At 49.5% G+C, this 16,793-nt stretch overlaps 3 protein-coding genes across 3 annotated transcripts; all 3 read right to left on the minus strand.

Annotated features, from left to right (window-relative positions):
- Positions 1-4,199: 4,199 nt before the first annotated feature.
- Positions 4,200-6,254, minus strand: SMAC4_03786 (uncharacterized protein). The gene is made up of 3 exons (XM_003347640.2): positions 6,061-6,254; positions 5,253-5,901; positions 4,200-5,085 (listed from the first exon to the last, which is right to left on the minus strand). Exons 1-3 carry the CDS (start codon positions 6,078-6,080, stop codon positions 4,861-4,863), a joined length of 894 nt encoding a protein of 297 aa, XP_003347688.1. The 5' UTR covers positions 6,081-6,254; the 3' UTR covers positions 4,200-4,860.
- A 564-nt stretch (positions 6,255-6,818) lies between these two features.
- On the minus strand, positions 6,819-9,832 carry SMAC4_03785 (uncharacterized protein; the record flags this gene model as incomplete). The annotated part of the gene is made up of 2 exons (XM_003347639.2): positions 6,819-9,124; positions 9,188-9,832. 2 exons carry the CDS (start codon positions 9,830-9,832, stop codon positions 7,415-7,417), a joined length of 2,355 nt encoding a protein of 784 aa, XP_003347687.1. The 3' UTR covers positions 6,819-7,414.
- Positions 9,833-15,011: 5,179 nt separating this feature from the next.
- On the minus strand, positions 15,012-16,742 carry SMAC4_03784 (uncharacterized protein; the record flags this gene model as incomplete). The annotated part of the gene is made up of 1 exon (XM_024655584.2): positions 15,012-16,742. The coding sequence occupies exon 1, from the start codon at positions 16,323-16,325 to the stop codon at positions 15,012-15,014; it is 1,314 nt and encodes a 437-aa protein (XP_024511459.2). The 5' UTR covers positions 16,326-16,742.
- Between the last annotated feature and the right edge of the window lie 51 nt (positions 16,743-16,793).

Raw genomic sequence — 16,793 nt, forward strand, 5'->3', positions numbered from 1 at the left:
CGCTTTGGAGGAACAAGAAGACAACACCACACACCTCAAAGCTTCGCTGCTTCCAGTTTTAGTAGTGTATGTCCTGTGCTAAGCCGTGCTCCAGTCTACCATAGCGCGCGGGGGGGGGTTGGGTTCTGGAAAACCATCTCTCGTATGGTCTCCTTCATACTGGACTCTTTTCCGGCGGGAGGTTAATTTTCCAACTGTAAAATAATGTCCAGTATGGTCTTCAATATGAAACTGTCAAATCCGTTATAATCGTAATGAGCATAATGCATTATATTTGTAAAATTTGTTGTGAGTATGGTGTTTAGTGTAAAAATCGTCATTATTATATTTAATAAATCAGATTTTATTTATATAAATCAACTTTAATCTCAAGTTGATTTTAATTATATTAAAGTATCGTTGGTAAAAGATTAGGTTCTTTTATTATTGTAATGTTCCTATACTAAATTCATTTTCATTCAATAGTGTTATGGTATGCCGGATTTGCTTAGAACTCCAAATATCTTTAATGCAAAAGCAGTTGAATATTAAAGTAAAAAGGCAAGATGCAGGAGTAAGAATTGCGGACCAAAGGCCCTGCGTACCATAAACCCTTTTATAAAGGGTTCAAGGCTCCACTCTTTGCTAGCTGTCTGTAGACGGTGGCCTATATCCGAACTACAGTATTAGGTTCATCTAATCTACGGTTGCGGCATTTTTTTAGCTCTACTTAATTAAGCTGTACTATCGGGTGTCTTATTCTATAGCTAATTATATAAATTTAATAGCAAATTCCGGTTTATATATAAAAAAAACTACTATTTTCAGTAGTACTTTCATCTTTCTTCTTAGCTTAGGTAATCTTCTTCCTAATCCTCTTTCTAACTTTAGGTTTCTATGACGGCTAGCACTATTTGGGCTGTCACATGCCTGCCATCAAGGTTCCCATTCACATGAGTGCTGTTTAATTGGGTTATTTTATTCACGAGTTTGGCTGTCACTGGTTGTCGCCTGTGGTCTGGATATAAAACCCAGCTCTGGCATCAAGCGTTTCCTTTTGAGATTTCTTCCCTCTTTAGCTTCTTATTCTTAGTCTAAGTTAATCAAATCGTACACAACGTGCCCTCTAGTTACGCCATGACAGCGGTGCTGCTTTCTTTCTTAGTCTAAGGAAAAAACCGTGTTGTTGAATACTAGATGAAAACCCTCAGCTTCTCCATTTCCAACTGTAACCCTAAATCCGAACTTTCATCCCGTCTCATCATGAGAGCCCGGGAAGCCGTAGTTGCTTTGATGTTTGTCATCCGTTCTTATTGTTATCTCTTTTTTCGTTCCAGTAAACTTCGTTACTTCTGATTAGCTGGTATACTAAGATCTCGCCCTCCTCCTCCTCTCCTCTTCTACCTTACGCTTTGGTTGCTTCGAGTATACGCCAGGTGATTTTTTTTTATCCTATCTTTAGGGTTCAGAAGTGGAGAAGGAGAGGTCTTACTCGTGGTACTAGATTTCTTCGCCAATTGGCTAGTCAGCTGCCTGTAAGACGTTGTGAGGCCAGGATTTTGGATGAGAGAGATAGCGATTTATTACTAAGCTCAAGGAAGAGATTTTCTACACGTGCCTAGTCACGTGTATTCATGGGTAAGCTAAGAACTAGAGTGAGCTCGACATCATCTTTAACGTCTCTGATACTGGAATCCCTGGATTTCTGGTATCGTTGGCCATATTTTGTTTTATAGCTTAGACTAGTTATGACAGCCCAGATTAGCTGGGCTGCCATGGAGGCTCCGGTGCCTGCCCAGCCGTTGCCCAGCGCTCGGGCTACCTAGCTCGCTGCACTGCATATCTACTGCGGGCAGACGGCTGGCTGGAAGCCAGGCCTTTCTTTAAAGAGAATCTCTTCATTACCCTTTATTTACACACAATATGGCCTCACTCTCATGACCCTCTGTATTGAGTGTAAATCCCACGATTCCCGTATCAGTCTCTTATAACTAGAAAAGTGGGGGAGAATCCATCCGATTTTTTTGATTTTTTTAAAAACCGGATAGAAGTGAGAAGAGCATGATCCAAACCTATGACCTTTCAGATGACACCGAAGGTAAACCAAGCTCAAATCTTCCTAACTGAGCTATCATCTCTATTAGAGAGATAGAATTAGCAATAGTTTTAACTTGTTAGACTAATTAAATACTTATTTATTTATTATCTTATCACGCTAAACTATTTACATAGTCTACCTAGTGAGTATGCGGTGCTGCTTCCGTTCTTAGTCGGTAGGAAAAACCGTACCATAGCCGGATGAAAACCCTCCGCTTCTCTATTGCAATGACGCCGTGTTGATAATTAAATATTAAAATTAGATTGCAATTTCGATACTTCAATTTTTACTTTCCGATATGCTATTTTCTTAGGAGTAGTTATCACGGGCAAAGGGTCGATGGTAGATGTGAATATGCGTAATTGCACGAAGGAGAAAGGAAGAGAGTGCAGACAAGTACTTAGAAGGCTGGCCTTATGAGGGCAGTCCAGCTGTGGGCTCAATTGTGGGTCCATGGCTGGGAGCCGTCATAGCCAGCCTACTGACAGCGACAGCAGTCTCAGAAGCTGCTGTGCGCTGGCACAAGGCACGTAACCAATCACGTGCAACGACACAGGCTACCCCTGTGACAGTAGTATACTATAATCATTAGTAGTTTAGTACCTAAGGCTTTCTGTATTCTTTATTAAAAATAAGAAATATGCTTTCTATTACAATTCGATATAATTTCTAATGAGAATTATTAATTGCTTGAAATTAACAATTATACAATTATTATTTCCTATTTTAATGATTTAAGTAGAATAGCTAGGTACTAGTAGCGTTTACTTAGAAACAATATCAGTTACTGCTATAAATAAATTGAGAATATTATATTTTTAGAATTTTCAAGGGGAATTTTTGGAAGGTATTTAAGGGAGCTCAATGATAAAGATAATAGTTATAATACGTGTAAGTAAAGTATTTTTGAATTTAGAATGAATTGATTGGAATTTACTAATTAGAACTATTTAATTCACTTAATTAAAATTAATAAACGGGTAATTACATACGTATTATTTTATAAAATATTTACTTTTTGCTAAAGTAGTATTTTCCGTCGTATATTAATTTGAAAATGATGTAAATACAATTATAGGAAATATATAAAGTTTTTGCCCCGTTTGGGTAGTATATACAAATCAATTCATTAACTATAAAAGAAAAGTATCCCGGCTAAAGAAAAGCAGCAACGTCTTTATTATTTAAATGATAGTCTTTTAAACTATTAATTATAGTAATATAATTCTTATCCGTTTTATCTCTTATAATACAATCAATTGTAATAAATTCTTTATTAAGGTTTTAGTAATATTCAAGTAAATTTAGTCTTCAGCTAATTAAATATCGTTTAATACGGAAATTCCTTCCGAACAAAATGTATGACAGGCTGAGGTGCATATGCCCAGACGGCCAAACCTACAAAAGATAGGACGATGTTCTGCTTGCAAGGCAGAACTCGGAATGCACACTATATAGCCAATGTCAACCTATGACACTTCCTACCGCTTCCGCTCCGCCCTGCTACAAGTGCATAGTTTACTGTAGCATCTTTATACTAGTGCTATTATTATAGGCCAGTTAGGGCATTGCAGCAAACACTTTTATACATTTATTCTTATATTAAAATTAAATTTCTTAAATTAAAATAAGCTTTCTTTTAGAAAATTGGTTTTTATTTGAAAAGAAGATTAATATATAAAAGAATAATTAATGAAATTAGTTTAATTCGTATAAAATAAATATATTTCGATAAGAATTATTTAGCCGAATTTATAATATGTTAAAATATTTACACTTATCAAGTTATTTATACTAAAGTACTTTTTATAGCATATAGTCATTTGATTAACTCTTATACTTTATACACTATATATTCATAAGACTATTTCGTATTGAAAATATTTAATAACTGTAAAATAATACAAGAGATGGTTTTCCAGAACCACTGTGACGAACGGCAGTCTGATCTGCCTAAGTGGGATAGCTGAAGGTAAACACTATCAGAAGACGTTCGGTGAAGCTAAATAGTTCACAACAAGTATGCTCGTGTTGATACTAGTCTCGGTGATAATGATCAATTGACTACTGTCGAAGTATCTGACAATCTGAGTTCTCCCGTAGTCCCTTTATACCTGCTCGCCCTCTGCGAGATATCTGTCTCCGGATGCTCTTGTCGAGCCCCATAGGTCTGTCTAATGCGCGCCTGCTCACTGGTGATGCTTCGCTCACTTGCTCACTTGCTCACTTCGTGAGCACCTGCTCACCCCGTGAGCGTCTGCTCGCCGTGAGCACTTCGTTCACCGTGAGCGTTCTGCATGCGTTCTCTGGTCCGTCCTGGCTTGGTGTGTGACACGGCCTGGCACGGCCTAACCCGTTTAGGCCGGTTGTGTTACCAAAGCCATGGTTGGTCCGTGTATCCTCATAAGTTCGTAACAACCACCCCCCCGCGCTATATATTATTTTATCAACATTGCTCAGCGGTCGGTCCGTCACCCATAGCACCAACCAACATTCAAATATCCACACCTTTGCCTGGTATATTTCAAAGGCAAAAAGAAATATTTTGACCAAGTAACACATTTTGCCGCTCCTTCCCCATTAGTATGAACTCCAATAGCAAGATGTGATAGTACCAGATCGTAGTAGTTGTATCAAGGAGTCCTTTTCTCATTTTTGTGACGCACTCCTTCTGTCCAGACCGCATTAAGGATCCGTAGTAAATCGCTCTGATAACCTCCTTCCTTCATCGCATTTCCTCAATCTCCTCCTCATGCGCCTAGAAGACCACAGCCACCTCAAATTTACGCAGCCTTCTTCGCGAACTCGACCCTGAGAATCAAATGCCTGAAACCGAAACCGTCCATCTTGGCGCAAGCCTTGACAGCGTCGCTACGATCCGCGAAACTGATGAAAGCGAAGCCCTTGGCAAGACCCGTGTCGCGATCCTTGGCAAGGAAGACACGAGTGACGCGACCGAACCGCTCGAACATATCGCGAAGCTCTTGTTCCTCGGCCATCTCGGAGACCTAGAGCATAGAAAGCAATGTTAGCACGTATCATCCCCGTTCAAAAACCCTCTCGTTGTTGGAGGAAAACAGCTTTCGCCGCTCCCTTTTCCCCTCCTTCCTCCTTGCCCTCTTTTCCCTCTTTTCCTCCTCCTCCTCCTCCTCCGGGAATAAAGGGGGAAACGTACGTTGGTAACTCTGAGAGTGGCGAGATCGTCGCGCTCGCCGTACTTGCCGCCCATCCTCTCTCCAGCAGCCGCAGCACCGCCGGCGCCACGCAGCGCAGGTGGCACGTACGAGCCCTTCTTGCCAGCACCCGCCGTGCCCTGGGAAGCGGCAGCAGCCTCATCAGCAGCAGAAGCGGCGGCGTCGGCGGCAGCGCCGGCCTCGCCGATAGGGGCCATGGTGTCCTTGTAGGGACAGCGGGCGGTGAAATGCTCGCCGTTGCAGATACGGCACTTGACCTTCTTGTCCTTCAGCTTGTCCTTCATGGCCTGGGCGTTGGGGTCCTTGCTCTCGTCCTTGGCGTCCTGGCGCCAGTTGAAGGAAGGCTTGAAGATGATGTTCTCGCCGACCGAGGTGGTGTCGGGGGCCGGACCGGCGCCGTCCTTGGCGCTGAGGCCGAACTTGGCCCACGACTTGCGGTCGGCGACGCGGGGGTTGACGACCTCGCGGTGGGTGATGTAGCGGATGCGTCGTGTAGTCTTGACCTTCTGGCCGTTGTCGTTCAGGCGGTACTCGATGATGGTCGTGCTGCCATCCTTGTTGGTGATCTTCTGGGGGGGCGGGAGTTCGGTGGAGGTCTCCTCGAGCTCGTCATCGTCGGCCCAATCGTGCCTGTATGGTCGCGAACACTATGTTAAACTCTTGCTCTCCGACAAATCAAACGCACACGTGTTGGGTTGTGAAAGCACGGCCGGAAAATGGCGATCGGGGAAATCGGGGGCGTGGGTGCGGACGGGCAATTGCTGTCGAGGCAAACGGAGGAGAACTGACTTCTGTTGGAGGGTAGCCATCTTGAGAGTGTGTGATCGATATGAATCCGCTGGTTCGGCTTGTCTGGTGATGGGTGCGGTGGATGGCAGAAATGGCCGTGGGTTGTCGTCGCGATGGGTTGACGTTGCTCTGGTTTGGCGGCGATTTTTGGTGGGGCTCAAGTTTGAAAAGCCAGGGCAGTTTTCCCCCCCCCCCCCCCGATTTTTTTGAGGTTCGAATTTTTGGATATTTGAGTGTGGGGCAAAAATTGTCCCGCTGACTCGGCTTTTGCAGTAAAATCACCCTGTTTGGCAGCTAACACCGCTGTACTCTACGAACAACATCAAGGCACCAGATTTACACAAGCAAATATCAGTACGATCCCTCACAGATGCAGTTTCTTTGACAAAGCAGGACTGGTCGCATCCAGGCGTCGAGAGCTGTTGCCCCTTCTTTCATTATCCGCTTTGGGTTGCTTCGCATCCATTAGTGGGGCATCACAGGCATCACAACCCTAACCCGGACGTTGCGCTTCCAGGGACAGGGCGCCGCAAGATGGAGCTCGAGTGCTCGACTCTCTCGACACTACTAGGGGGTTGTGGTACGGCCTGGGACTCTTTCGTCAACCCCCTCTTAGAAAAAGTCCCACCACTACAACCCCCAAGTACAATTCGCACCTTGGTTCAGTTGGTTACAAAAAAGTCGACGTTTGGCACTCATTTTGAAAGTTGGAATCGATTCAGATTTCTCCATGAACTCTTATTTGATCACACTAAACTCGCTGATATTTAGCTTAGCCGCGGATCCTGCCGGGCATCAGCTCTTCTGACATGGTAGCGGAGCTACCGAGCTCCTTCCTCTGACTGGAAATCGAAAACCACCCCGCCCTTGCCCACCACAAGCAAGCCCCTTCACCTCCTCAATTAATTTCACCTACATACGCAGTAGGTACACAACATTACATAATACAAGGTATATGTTAAAAGACAAAACCCGCACCAAATCAACTTGACAAAGGAGATCGTTCACACGTTACGTTCCGGACGTCGCCGGTGGTATAAATGTACCCTCATCACCTGGGTATCTGGTATCTTGCTTCCTGCATCCTTATTCCATCCATCTAACCGGTATCTTCTTTTTTTTGATTGAACCCGACCTTGACAAAAGAGAGACAAAGGAAATGGTAACGGAATCAATCGTCGGTTTGGCGACGGTTTATCTTTAGACAGTTGGATCCCCGGACGCCTTTCGCTCTGCAAGTATTGTTACTTACTGATACTCGGAAGCCTCAGTCGTCGTTCTGCCCAGACGTCCAGAAATGGCGATGCGTAGGATGATAATATGGCACCAGATACGGGCAACTCAAAGTCACAGCTCAAGGAGAAGCCGCTGACTGACAGACCTGAAGTGACGATTTTCTCGGGATCGGAGGAAGGGCACGGTTCGGCGGGGGAGGGATCGGAGGAAGGGCTCGGTTTGGCGGAGGAGCAGGCGGAGGACCTTCTACCAGCTGTGTCATGCTCCGTCGCGGACCCAAGCCGTTGGCAACCGACATCGACCTAAAATGTGGCCCTGGTCTCGATCCCGGCTTCGAGAGTGAAGTCGAAGATATCTGGGGAAGATCACCGAGGTGGTCACCTAGGTCACTCAGGTCGAGGAAACTGCGACCAGTTTCGCTTGACCTCTCTGACAGCTGAGACTGCAGACTGAATCTTCTTCTATCGACGCGTTTTGTTGGGCTACCCGGGTGGTTGCCGATGGATGAGGTGGATCTGAGCATGTCTTGGAAAGCCACTGATGTCGCAGGAATCGCCGATGGGATGCCTTCGGCCTGGAAATAACCCGACCTCTTCTCAGGGCTACCTTGTGTGACAGGCTGCGTGGGAGAGAGGTTTTCCCAGTCCTCGCGGCTGTTAGAGCGTTGCTTGGTTGCATCTGGCAACCCCCAAGACGAGAAGAGTGACTCCGCCTCTCGTGCTGTTTCAACGGTTACTTCGATTGGAATACCGTTCTCATCAAGCGGCGACGCAGGTGACGGTTGATCCTCTACAAAAGATAACGGGCGTGAGTTGAGGCAGAGAGCCGAGGGCGGGGGTCTTCGTGAACCGCCGCGAATCTGAGAAGGTAGCGGTGGGGGCGGAGAAGATGGTTCAGCTTCCTCTTCCGGAAGAGATTTTGTTGACCTAGCGAGCGAGTAACGCTTACTGGATCGTTTGCTGGAGCTTGAAGGGCTGCTGGGATCGAAATTCCACGCACTCGAACCCGAAACAGGCCGGGAGGTGGCCAGACGGATTTCGAGGAGATGATTCATCGTCTGAAGTGACTGTCTCCTGTCACTGATTGCCGATGCATTCGGTCTTGGTCGCGGTCGGGGTTGGTCATCGAGGGCGGTGAGCTCTGGTATCGAGTCCTGAAGGCTTGCAAAAGAGTCGCGGACAGGCGAGCATGCCGGTGATGATCCAGCTGATGTGAGGACTGTACGCTGACCGGATGACAGATATGAAAACCGCTGGGTGCTATCCCTGAGTCCGTCTAACTGTCTACCATCATGTGAGATCACGCTAGCGGTGGACGCGGCCTCGTCAAAAGACTGACCTCGTGTCCCTTCAGCATCAGCGAAGTCCATGTTGATATCCGGGTTTGAGGTGCTCTGGCGTTCGTCCCACGACTCATGAGATGTGGCTCCACCATAATCGCCAACTACCAAGGTTCTTTGGCTTGTCTGGCTTCGGAGCTCTGAAGCTTCGTTATCAACATTCATGTTTCCTGTCTCGGAAAGCTTCTTCCTTCCTCCGAGGCCTTCAATTGCGTTTCTAAGCGTGGCCAGCCAACTCTCCATATCGGCCGCATTCTCGAACACCATTAAGAGATTGGAGGCCTGTCTTTTGTCCTGGCCCCGAAAGGGTAGTCGCGCAAGCAATGAGCTGGCGTGAGATGACGGGGCGGCAGAGTCCGAATCAGCCGTGGCGGTTATCTGCAGCACCCAGTGGCGTCCTGGAATAACATCGCTCACAAAGGCAGCCGAGTCCTTTCCCAACGGCAAGACCTTCTCCGGCAGACGGTCCAAGGGCCCATCCCCGGTGTACTGGAGCAAATATCCCGAGATAAGCACGAAAAACTTGGTCGTCCAGTCTAATCTCAGGGCAACTGATCCAGAGGTATTGCGGCGGTGCCTCCTCCTCCCTCTCTCGGACTTGTCACCTGCTGTCGACGGAGCTGCCCCGTCTGCGGTTGTTGCTGAGCCTGATCCGAAAGTGTCGCCAATCGAGAAAATGCCCTTATGTTGATGCAGCCTGAGTATAGCCTCAGCTGAAGCGGTACAGGCAGGAAGACGAGCTTGCTTGATGGCCTGGGGATAAACTTGGCAAAGTGTTGGTGGATCCCAAGCAGCCAGGGATCCCCTTGATGTTCTAGGCGATGCGTGTCCACGCACATTACTTGCTGATTTCTTGTGTTTCAAAGTCGGGCCCGGGAAGGTAGGTGTGAGAGGGGATCCGGACCCGGATAACGTCACCTCGGACCGCTGGGCATGGCCATGGCTGTGATGCAGTCCATACGGCCAGTGGCTGACACTGGCGATGGAGGCGCGCAGACCTCCGGATCTCGTTTGCGTTTCTCTCGGGGCGACAGTCGACATTCGTTCCGCTTCGGTGGCTGATCTGTTTCGATGAAACAAGTTCCTCAATCCTAGCTTCGAGTCCCTCTTATTTAACCTGCTGCCCGCCTCCTGCCGTGAGGGTACTCCTTCGACGTCCTCCCCTTGGTCGTGGTGATGATGATGTGGCTCAGACATGGCTGCGGAGGGAGCCAACCCTGGCGGTGTCAGGTCCTGAGTATGTGGTTTGGTATGCGGTGACGATCAGGGCGCAAAAGTTCCTGGTACTCACCGCCACACAAGGGACAGCACGCTGGCGCTGCGATGATGTGGTGGTGGTAGTTGAGAGTGAAAAGAATGTTTGTTGGATGTACCCATGCAGGGCAATGGGAGTCGATGGTAGTTGTTGAATTCCTTCCTTTGTTGCTTGAAGAAAAAAATGAGTGCAAGGTGCCGCGAGGTGGGCTTGTAAATGGAAGGACCAAAAGGCCGGGTCGAGGGACGGACGACGGGGGACTGGGATCGGTCAGATTCGAAGAGGGTATCCGGCCGTGGTAGTAATAATAAACATGGAGATCTGTTGGATACGATAATGAGAACCTGGACCGTGGGAATCCGGGGCGTCAAATCCAGGCGCGAGAAGATTTCCCAAATCTGAAAGCGGAAGGCCAAGATTGGAAATCAGGTGGGAAAAGGTTTGGTTAAGTTTGGTTCGATGGGTATCGCTGGGTCGAAATGGGGCGGGTTCTCTGTGTATGGATGGGTCGTCTACCAGGGAGGGACGATGGCCTCAGTGGTACCAACAAAAGCAAAAAACAGAAAAACGAGAGCAAGTACGCTCGGTACGGTACCACTCAGTTAGTAGGCAAAGCTGGCGGCAGGCGCGTTCCCTGGCAATCATGCCCTTTTTTGCATCACGGGGTGTGGAAGCGAGAGTCGAAACTGTGGACAGGACTGGACAGGTCGACGGAAATTATATTTGACAGGACAGGCCCAACCAGCCAAATTATACGTCAGAGAGATGGGAAAGAGCCAGCTCGGCGTGTGAAAGGGAGTCCCAGTTCGGAACGTGGGCGGGCGGGATGAAGGAGGATTCGGGCAGACGGCCGTTCAGTATATTAATTGAAAGATTCCTCTGGGGACGACAGGGAAAACCACAGGGACTGGTGCTATTCCAGGGCGTGTCGGGTGTAAGCTAATTACCTTTTTCACGCATGCAGACAATCCAATGTTGGATCTAATGGCTCCCATGGCCTAGAGATGGGCTAGTGGGGCTCCATTCCCGCCATGTGCAACAATGGGCCTTGGGACTGAGCGACGCTGAACGACTCGACATTTCCCAGACATGCAGTCGTGGGATTGGCGTGTCTGGTAGGCTGAGATGCGGGCCAGGGGTCGGTGATCGTGACATCTCGGGAGTTCTGCTCCAGGGCCCTCACCACAAGAGTCACTGGACTGAATTCACTGATTCTTCGCCAGCCAACAGCCACCCTGGCCGGTCAAGTGCTCTAGACATTACAATGGACGTTAGGCGCTCTCTAGTCTCTACAGCTTTGTCTTGTGTGAGCCGATGTCCTCTCGTTCCGGCCTCGGGTCATGGAAGCGTTGTGTGTCTAATTTCAGCGCGCTAACAGGACGGGCCGTTAGGCGTTGAGATGACAGCAGAAGCCGAATTCAAAGACATCAAGTGGAAAAGACCGTTCGCAACTCATCCCGACCTCAGGAACCATACATACCTCTATGCACCTCTAATCCCGGGAGCATTACATATCAATACCTGCTTCGTACGTACACAACGTCGGGCACGGTGAAAATTTCCACAGCTGACGTTCTCTCATCATGCAGTCTAATCAAAAGCCTTGCAGAAGAGAAGCAACGAGGCAGTCGCGAACCATAAAAACACGGTTCCATTGCCAAAAAGTTGAAACTGTCATTGATAAATATGGGGCAGAATACAGTGGTGGACAAGGGCCAGGAGCGAGGAAGCCCCTGACGCCCAGCGAATGCGAATTCAAAGGTGGCATTTGAGTGGGTCCACGACTTTTCGGCATCGTGAATCCACCCAATGCCACCGGCGTGCGCGCCTGCAGGGAAGGGGTGCGATTGTTCTGTCAGTTCTCTAACTTCCTCCGCCCAGGTCTCGCCCTATGGATCATATCGATCATCGTCCTCCAAAGTTGCAAGTTGCAACCTGAATCCATCCTGAATTCCATCTGCCATGCTCTAAACACCAGGTTGGGCATCAGATCTGGCCCCTGGTGATGAAGATCTACTGCCCCGTATACCCCATCCACTGACATGTTTGATGGGCCAGTGGGTTCAAGAAGCAAAAGACGGCAGTTCGGCAGCCGCTGAGTAAGGATATCGGCGCCTGTTTTTCTGGGTAGGAGCCAGTTGAAGTCGTTCACCAGATTAACCTTCATTTCCTGCCTTTGCCGCTGCCCCCGTGTCCGCTTCACGTTCTCTTGTCCTCTCAGAGTGTTGAGGTTGCCCCCACTCCCCATCATCATCACCACCGTCATCACACAAGGAAACATGAAATTTCAGCCGTCCTCGCGTCTGATGGAAACACGAGTCTCGGCTAGCTACATTCCGCTACTGAGGTTGAGGCTTGCCAGCGGCACCTTTCCCATCTCAAAAGGCCTTCACCTCCAGCCCTGGCTCGAATAACGAAAACCACAGCGCGGCAAATCTCACCACCAATACCGCTGTTGATTACGCAAGCAAACATTAATCTTCGACTTATACACGTTCCAAAAAAGCATGGTGGAACAGCAGGCAAACTGGGATACCCACTACCCGCTACATTGTTCGGATGAACACCTGCTGCTGGAAGCGGGAGAACAGTCTGGGGCCGTTGGTGATAGCAGTCGCATCCAGACCAACCATGCACCAACTCCAAAACACCGGTCCACCAACGGATCACCTTGCCAACACAAGCATCTTCCCAGTTGCAAGACAAAAATCCCCGATTATTGAACATTGTGCCACCAAACTGGGAAACCAAAGTCATCCCACGTTTCTTTGGTGCATCATGATTCGACCACCACCCTCCCCCGAGTTACACAGATGATGCCACGACCCTTTCAACACCTGCTGCACATCAGCTTTCTGAGACCTTCAGATTCTCGGACGCACGCGGTACGTCCGTAAAAAGGCGATGAAAATAGCAGTTCCCTTCAAGCCACGCATGACCATCTCCTCATGGCAAGCCGACGGAGGCGTTCAGGGCGGGCAAATCATGTATAACGGCATGGCTTCTCCCCACTTCGTTGAAACTTCTCTGCTGCTTTCCATCGGGTGGCTGCAGCGCTGGCGGGCGGGAGCTTCGCAGGTAGAGAGATTTCCTACTTGACCGGATGCCACTCGAAAGACGCTTAGCTGATGAGTTTCCAACTTCCAACATCATCATTCGAAGAACTTCAGGAATGCTGAACTATCCAAGCATCACAACACCAACCATTCATCACTATGTTGGCGCAAACACCACAACAGCAGGCACATTGAACATTTAATTACGTTCGGGATGCCACCCCTCTTCACACCTCGTAACTCACTGTTCCTGCATTAGCGCGTTTCTCTTCCCGTTTCCGGGCAGCCATCAGCACATAAACCACCTTATTGATATGTGTACCACCGCTCTGTCCCGTCAAGATGGCCTACCAGCATCTCGACTCGCCCAAGCAAGCTGCAATGCAGAGAAGGGAGCAGCATGACGGCCGAAATATTTGTATCACCAGAAATGAGGGGTTTGTCCTCCCATCCCCCCATTCCCACATGCCCTATGTCACACACAATCTCTCCCAACAGACTCCTCAGCGCCTCGAGACAGGAAAGCCCATGTTTGATGATTACCTATCCCGTGCCATTGGGACGGTACGGTTATGCATCTGACCGCCACGCTCGTAAGCCCTGAACGGAACCGTCACACAGGGACGAAGAGAGAAAAGCGTGACCCCATTCCCACTTACAACCAACCCTAAAAAGTGAGTCCACGATGTCGAGGATGTGTCGCTCCCCGTCTTTAGTTGGAATCAACAGCACACCAAGAAACACCAGACACAAGCATAAAGCACTTACCCATCCTCAGCACACTTTACACTTGCACTTGTACTACTACAGGTTCATACTAGCCAAGTTTGAGGTTTTTTTTTTTTTTCCGATTGACCCCCTTCCCAACTCAGCAAGCAAGGCAAGCTCACCTTTTATCCGTTCGGGACTTCGGGTTCCTTGGGGTGCTCTTGGCATTTTCCATCGGTATCTCCTAGCGTGGTACTTGCGGCGATGATCGGCATCAGCTCACACGTGTGCCGGCTGGAGTGGGCCACACTCACAGGGCCACAACTAGCCACGAGTCACGGGCCACCATGCCCGGCCACGGCATAAGCAACGGTGCACTTGGGCAGTGATAGTGTAATGAACCAGTGGACAGAAAAATCGGAAAAGCGAAGTACAAAGAGGTTTGTGCTTGTGTGAGCAGAATAGAGAAAATAAAATAAAAAGGCTTCCGCACGTGTAAGTGAAGGCAGGAAACCGTAGGTAGTTCCTACCTGTACTTGGTCCAAACGGCCGAAAGTGGAGTCCGTCCGGTGGTGCAAAGCTCCGAAACCCGACAGAGAGGCTCGAGAGGTCATGCGGAATGCCAAGGCCGTATCGGAGTGGGTCAGGCGAGCCGGGGTCCGGAAGATCGGCCGGTTGCATTCGAGTCGGGTGTTCACATCGGTCAGTACTGTGTACACATTGAAGTCTGGTTTCCGGTTGGGTCGTGTCCGAGATGTTTGCTCTATGATTACCTCGAGGGGTTTGAGACAGCAGGTTCGAGACGGCAGTTTCGAAGACGATGCTTGGTGAGAATAAGATGTCAGTGCAAGCAGGCATCTCTCGTCGTGGGTTTGGAACAAGTAGTGAAAACAAGCCCCAACGAACATTCGGCAGTTGCAAAACAAAAAGTGGGCAGACTCGTTTGACAAGTAGGTTCTCCGGGAGGTCATGACCTTCACCAGATAAACCTACAGTAATAAGACCTTTTGCGCTGTGGAGATCTAAAAGACTTGATGCTGTGTGAGAAACATTATGAAAGCATATGTATTCGGAACAGAAGAGATCAAACGGACCTAAAGAAGTGGGCATGTTGTCATAATACAGGCGTTTCCGGCAGAGATATGATGCCATCGTTGTGTATTTGGGAGATATAGTGAACGCCTGGTCCGTCCTGACATCCTCACTATCCATCACATATCACGGCTCTCATCACTCAACGGAACATCCAAGTTCCATCCCAGAAACATGGAACACCTACCCACCTACCTACCTATTATGCTACATCTCCTAGGTAAGTACTTGACCTCATTACCCACCCAAACACTCACTCACCAACTCACTCATCAATCCACCCATACAACAACCCCTCCACCTTCTCGGCAATAGCCAACGAGCTCGTCAACCCTGGACTCTCAATATTCAACAAGTTCACCCACCCCTCATACCCTTCCTCCTTCCTTATCACGAAGTCCACAAACCCCTTCCCCTGCGCCACCGCGCCCGCCTTGCCCAGCTTCGGCCTGATGCCCGCGTAGTCCGGCTGCAGCTGCGTCTCGTCCAAGTCCGGCAAGTACTTTTTGACTGTTTCGATCGCCTCGGGTAACCTAGCTGAGTTGACAGCCAAGTCATTGGGAGAATCGACCCACTCCACGTCCGGGCCGAACTTGATCCTCCCCGCCAGGTCGAGCGTCAGGTGCGTGCCTAGACCGCCGGCCCCCGGTTCGGGGGCGGGGTAGATGAGGGTTGAGACTTTCGGGGAAGAGGCAGGATAAGAGAAGTAGTTCCCTTTAGCATAAAACATTTGTTTTGCCTGGGAAGGGGGGACGATCATGTTGTAAATATCCACGGCTCCCAAGCCGGCGGAGTTGATGATGGTTTGGGCGGTGATGGTGGAGGTCTCGCCGGTGCCCGTGGTGTCGCGGACCGTGAGTTCCCAGCCTTCTTTTCCGTTGCCGCCGAGGGGCCGAATGGCCGTGACGACGCTGGCGAGTGCCACCGTCCCGCCTGCTTCCTCGAGCCGGCCTTGGAGACAGACCATCAGGGAATGTGAATCAACAATACCTGTGGTGGGAGATTCGAGAATCCCAGCCTCGGCACGCACAGCCGGCTCACGTCGCTGCGCTTCCTCGGCTGATACCCAGCGCACGGGCACGTTAATCTCGTTGACGCAGAAATCGTGGATACGCTGGAGTGCCTCGCGCTGGGCCTGGTTTTGGGCGACGATCCATTTGCCCACGCGCTTGTGGGGGACTGAGTGCTTTTCACAGAGCTCGTAGAGCAAGTTCTTGCCCCGGATACAGAGTTCCGTCTTGAGCGTGCCCGCGCCGTAGTAGATGCCGGCATGGATCACTTCGCTGTTGCGCGAGGAGGTCTCGGTGCCGACGGCTTGGTGCCGCTCCAGGAGGAGGGTGGAGAATGAGGAGGACCGCCGGGCTAGTTGCTGCGCGATGGCGAGGCCGACTACGCCGCCACCTATTACGGCGTGGGTGAAGTCGGCGTTGAAGGCGGAAGTGTGGGAGAAGAGACGGGAACTGTCATGGTGATGATGACCAGTCCGTGTTATCGACATGAGCGATGACGTAACTGCATTTCGTAATGTTGCTGTTGCTGCTGTCGCGAGTCGACCTCTCTGTGTGAGGATGAGTGACATGGTGAGAGTTGGTAGCTGTTATTGTAGGCTTGTTGGAGTATACGGGTAAGTCACGGGTCTTTGCGGAGACGGAATGCGGTCGTGCGCATGGTTCCGAAGTCGGGTTGCCCGCCGTCGGAGGTCGGGACAACTCCACCAGAAGTGGGGAATCCGAGATGCGGGCCTAACGCCGGCCTTTCCCGCACTTACTAACAACGACCACCCGTGCTGTTCAGTGTTGTCATCATGCATATTTCAACATCAGAACATGACCTCACGTAGGTAGCTGCGAATTCACATACAACTTCACGTGCTGCAAGTTGTTATTCCAAGCCTTTTCCCGCCAGCTTCCAACGTCAGCTTGCTTCCGCATTTCCTCGGCAACGTTGATGCTTTGACGGTCATCCATTTTGACAGTCGTAAAAAAGAAGAATCTCGGGGTTCCGACGAAACGTGATTGGATTCCATTGCCTTTGGGATTGTTCAGGT

The sequence above is a fragment of the Sordaria macrospora genome, chromosome 3, assembly GCF_033870435.1.
Source record: "Sordaria macrospora chromosome 3, complete sequence".
Taxonomy (NCBI): Eukaryota; Fungi; Ascomycota; class Sordariomycetes; order Sordariales; family Sordariaceae; genus Sordaria; species Sordaria macrospora.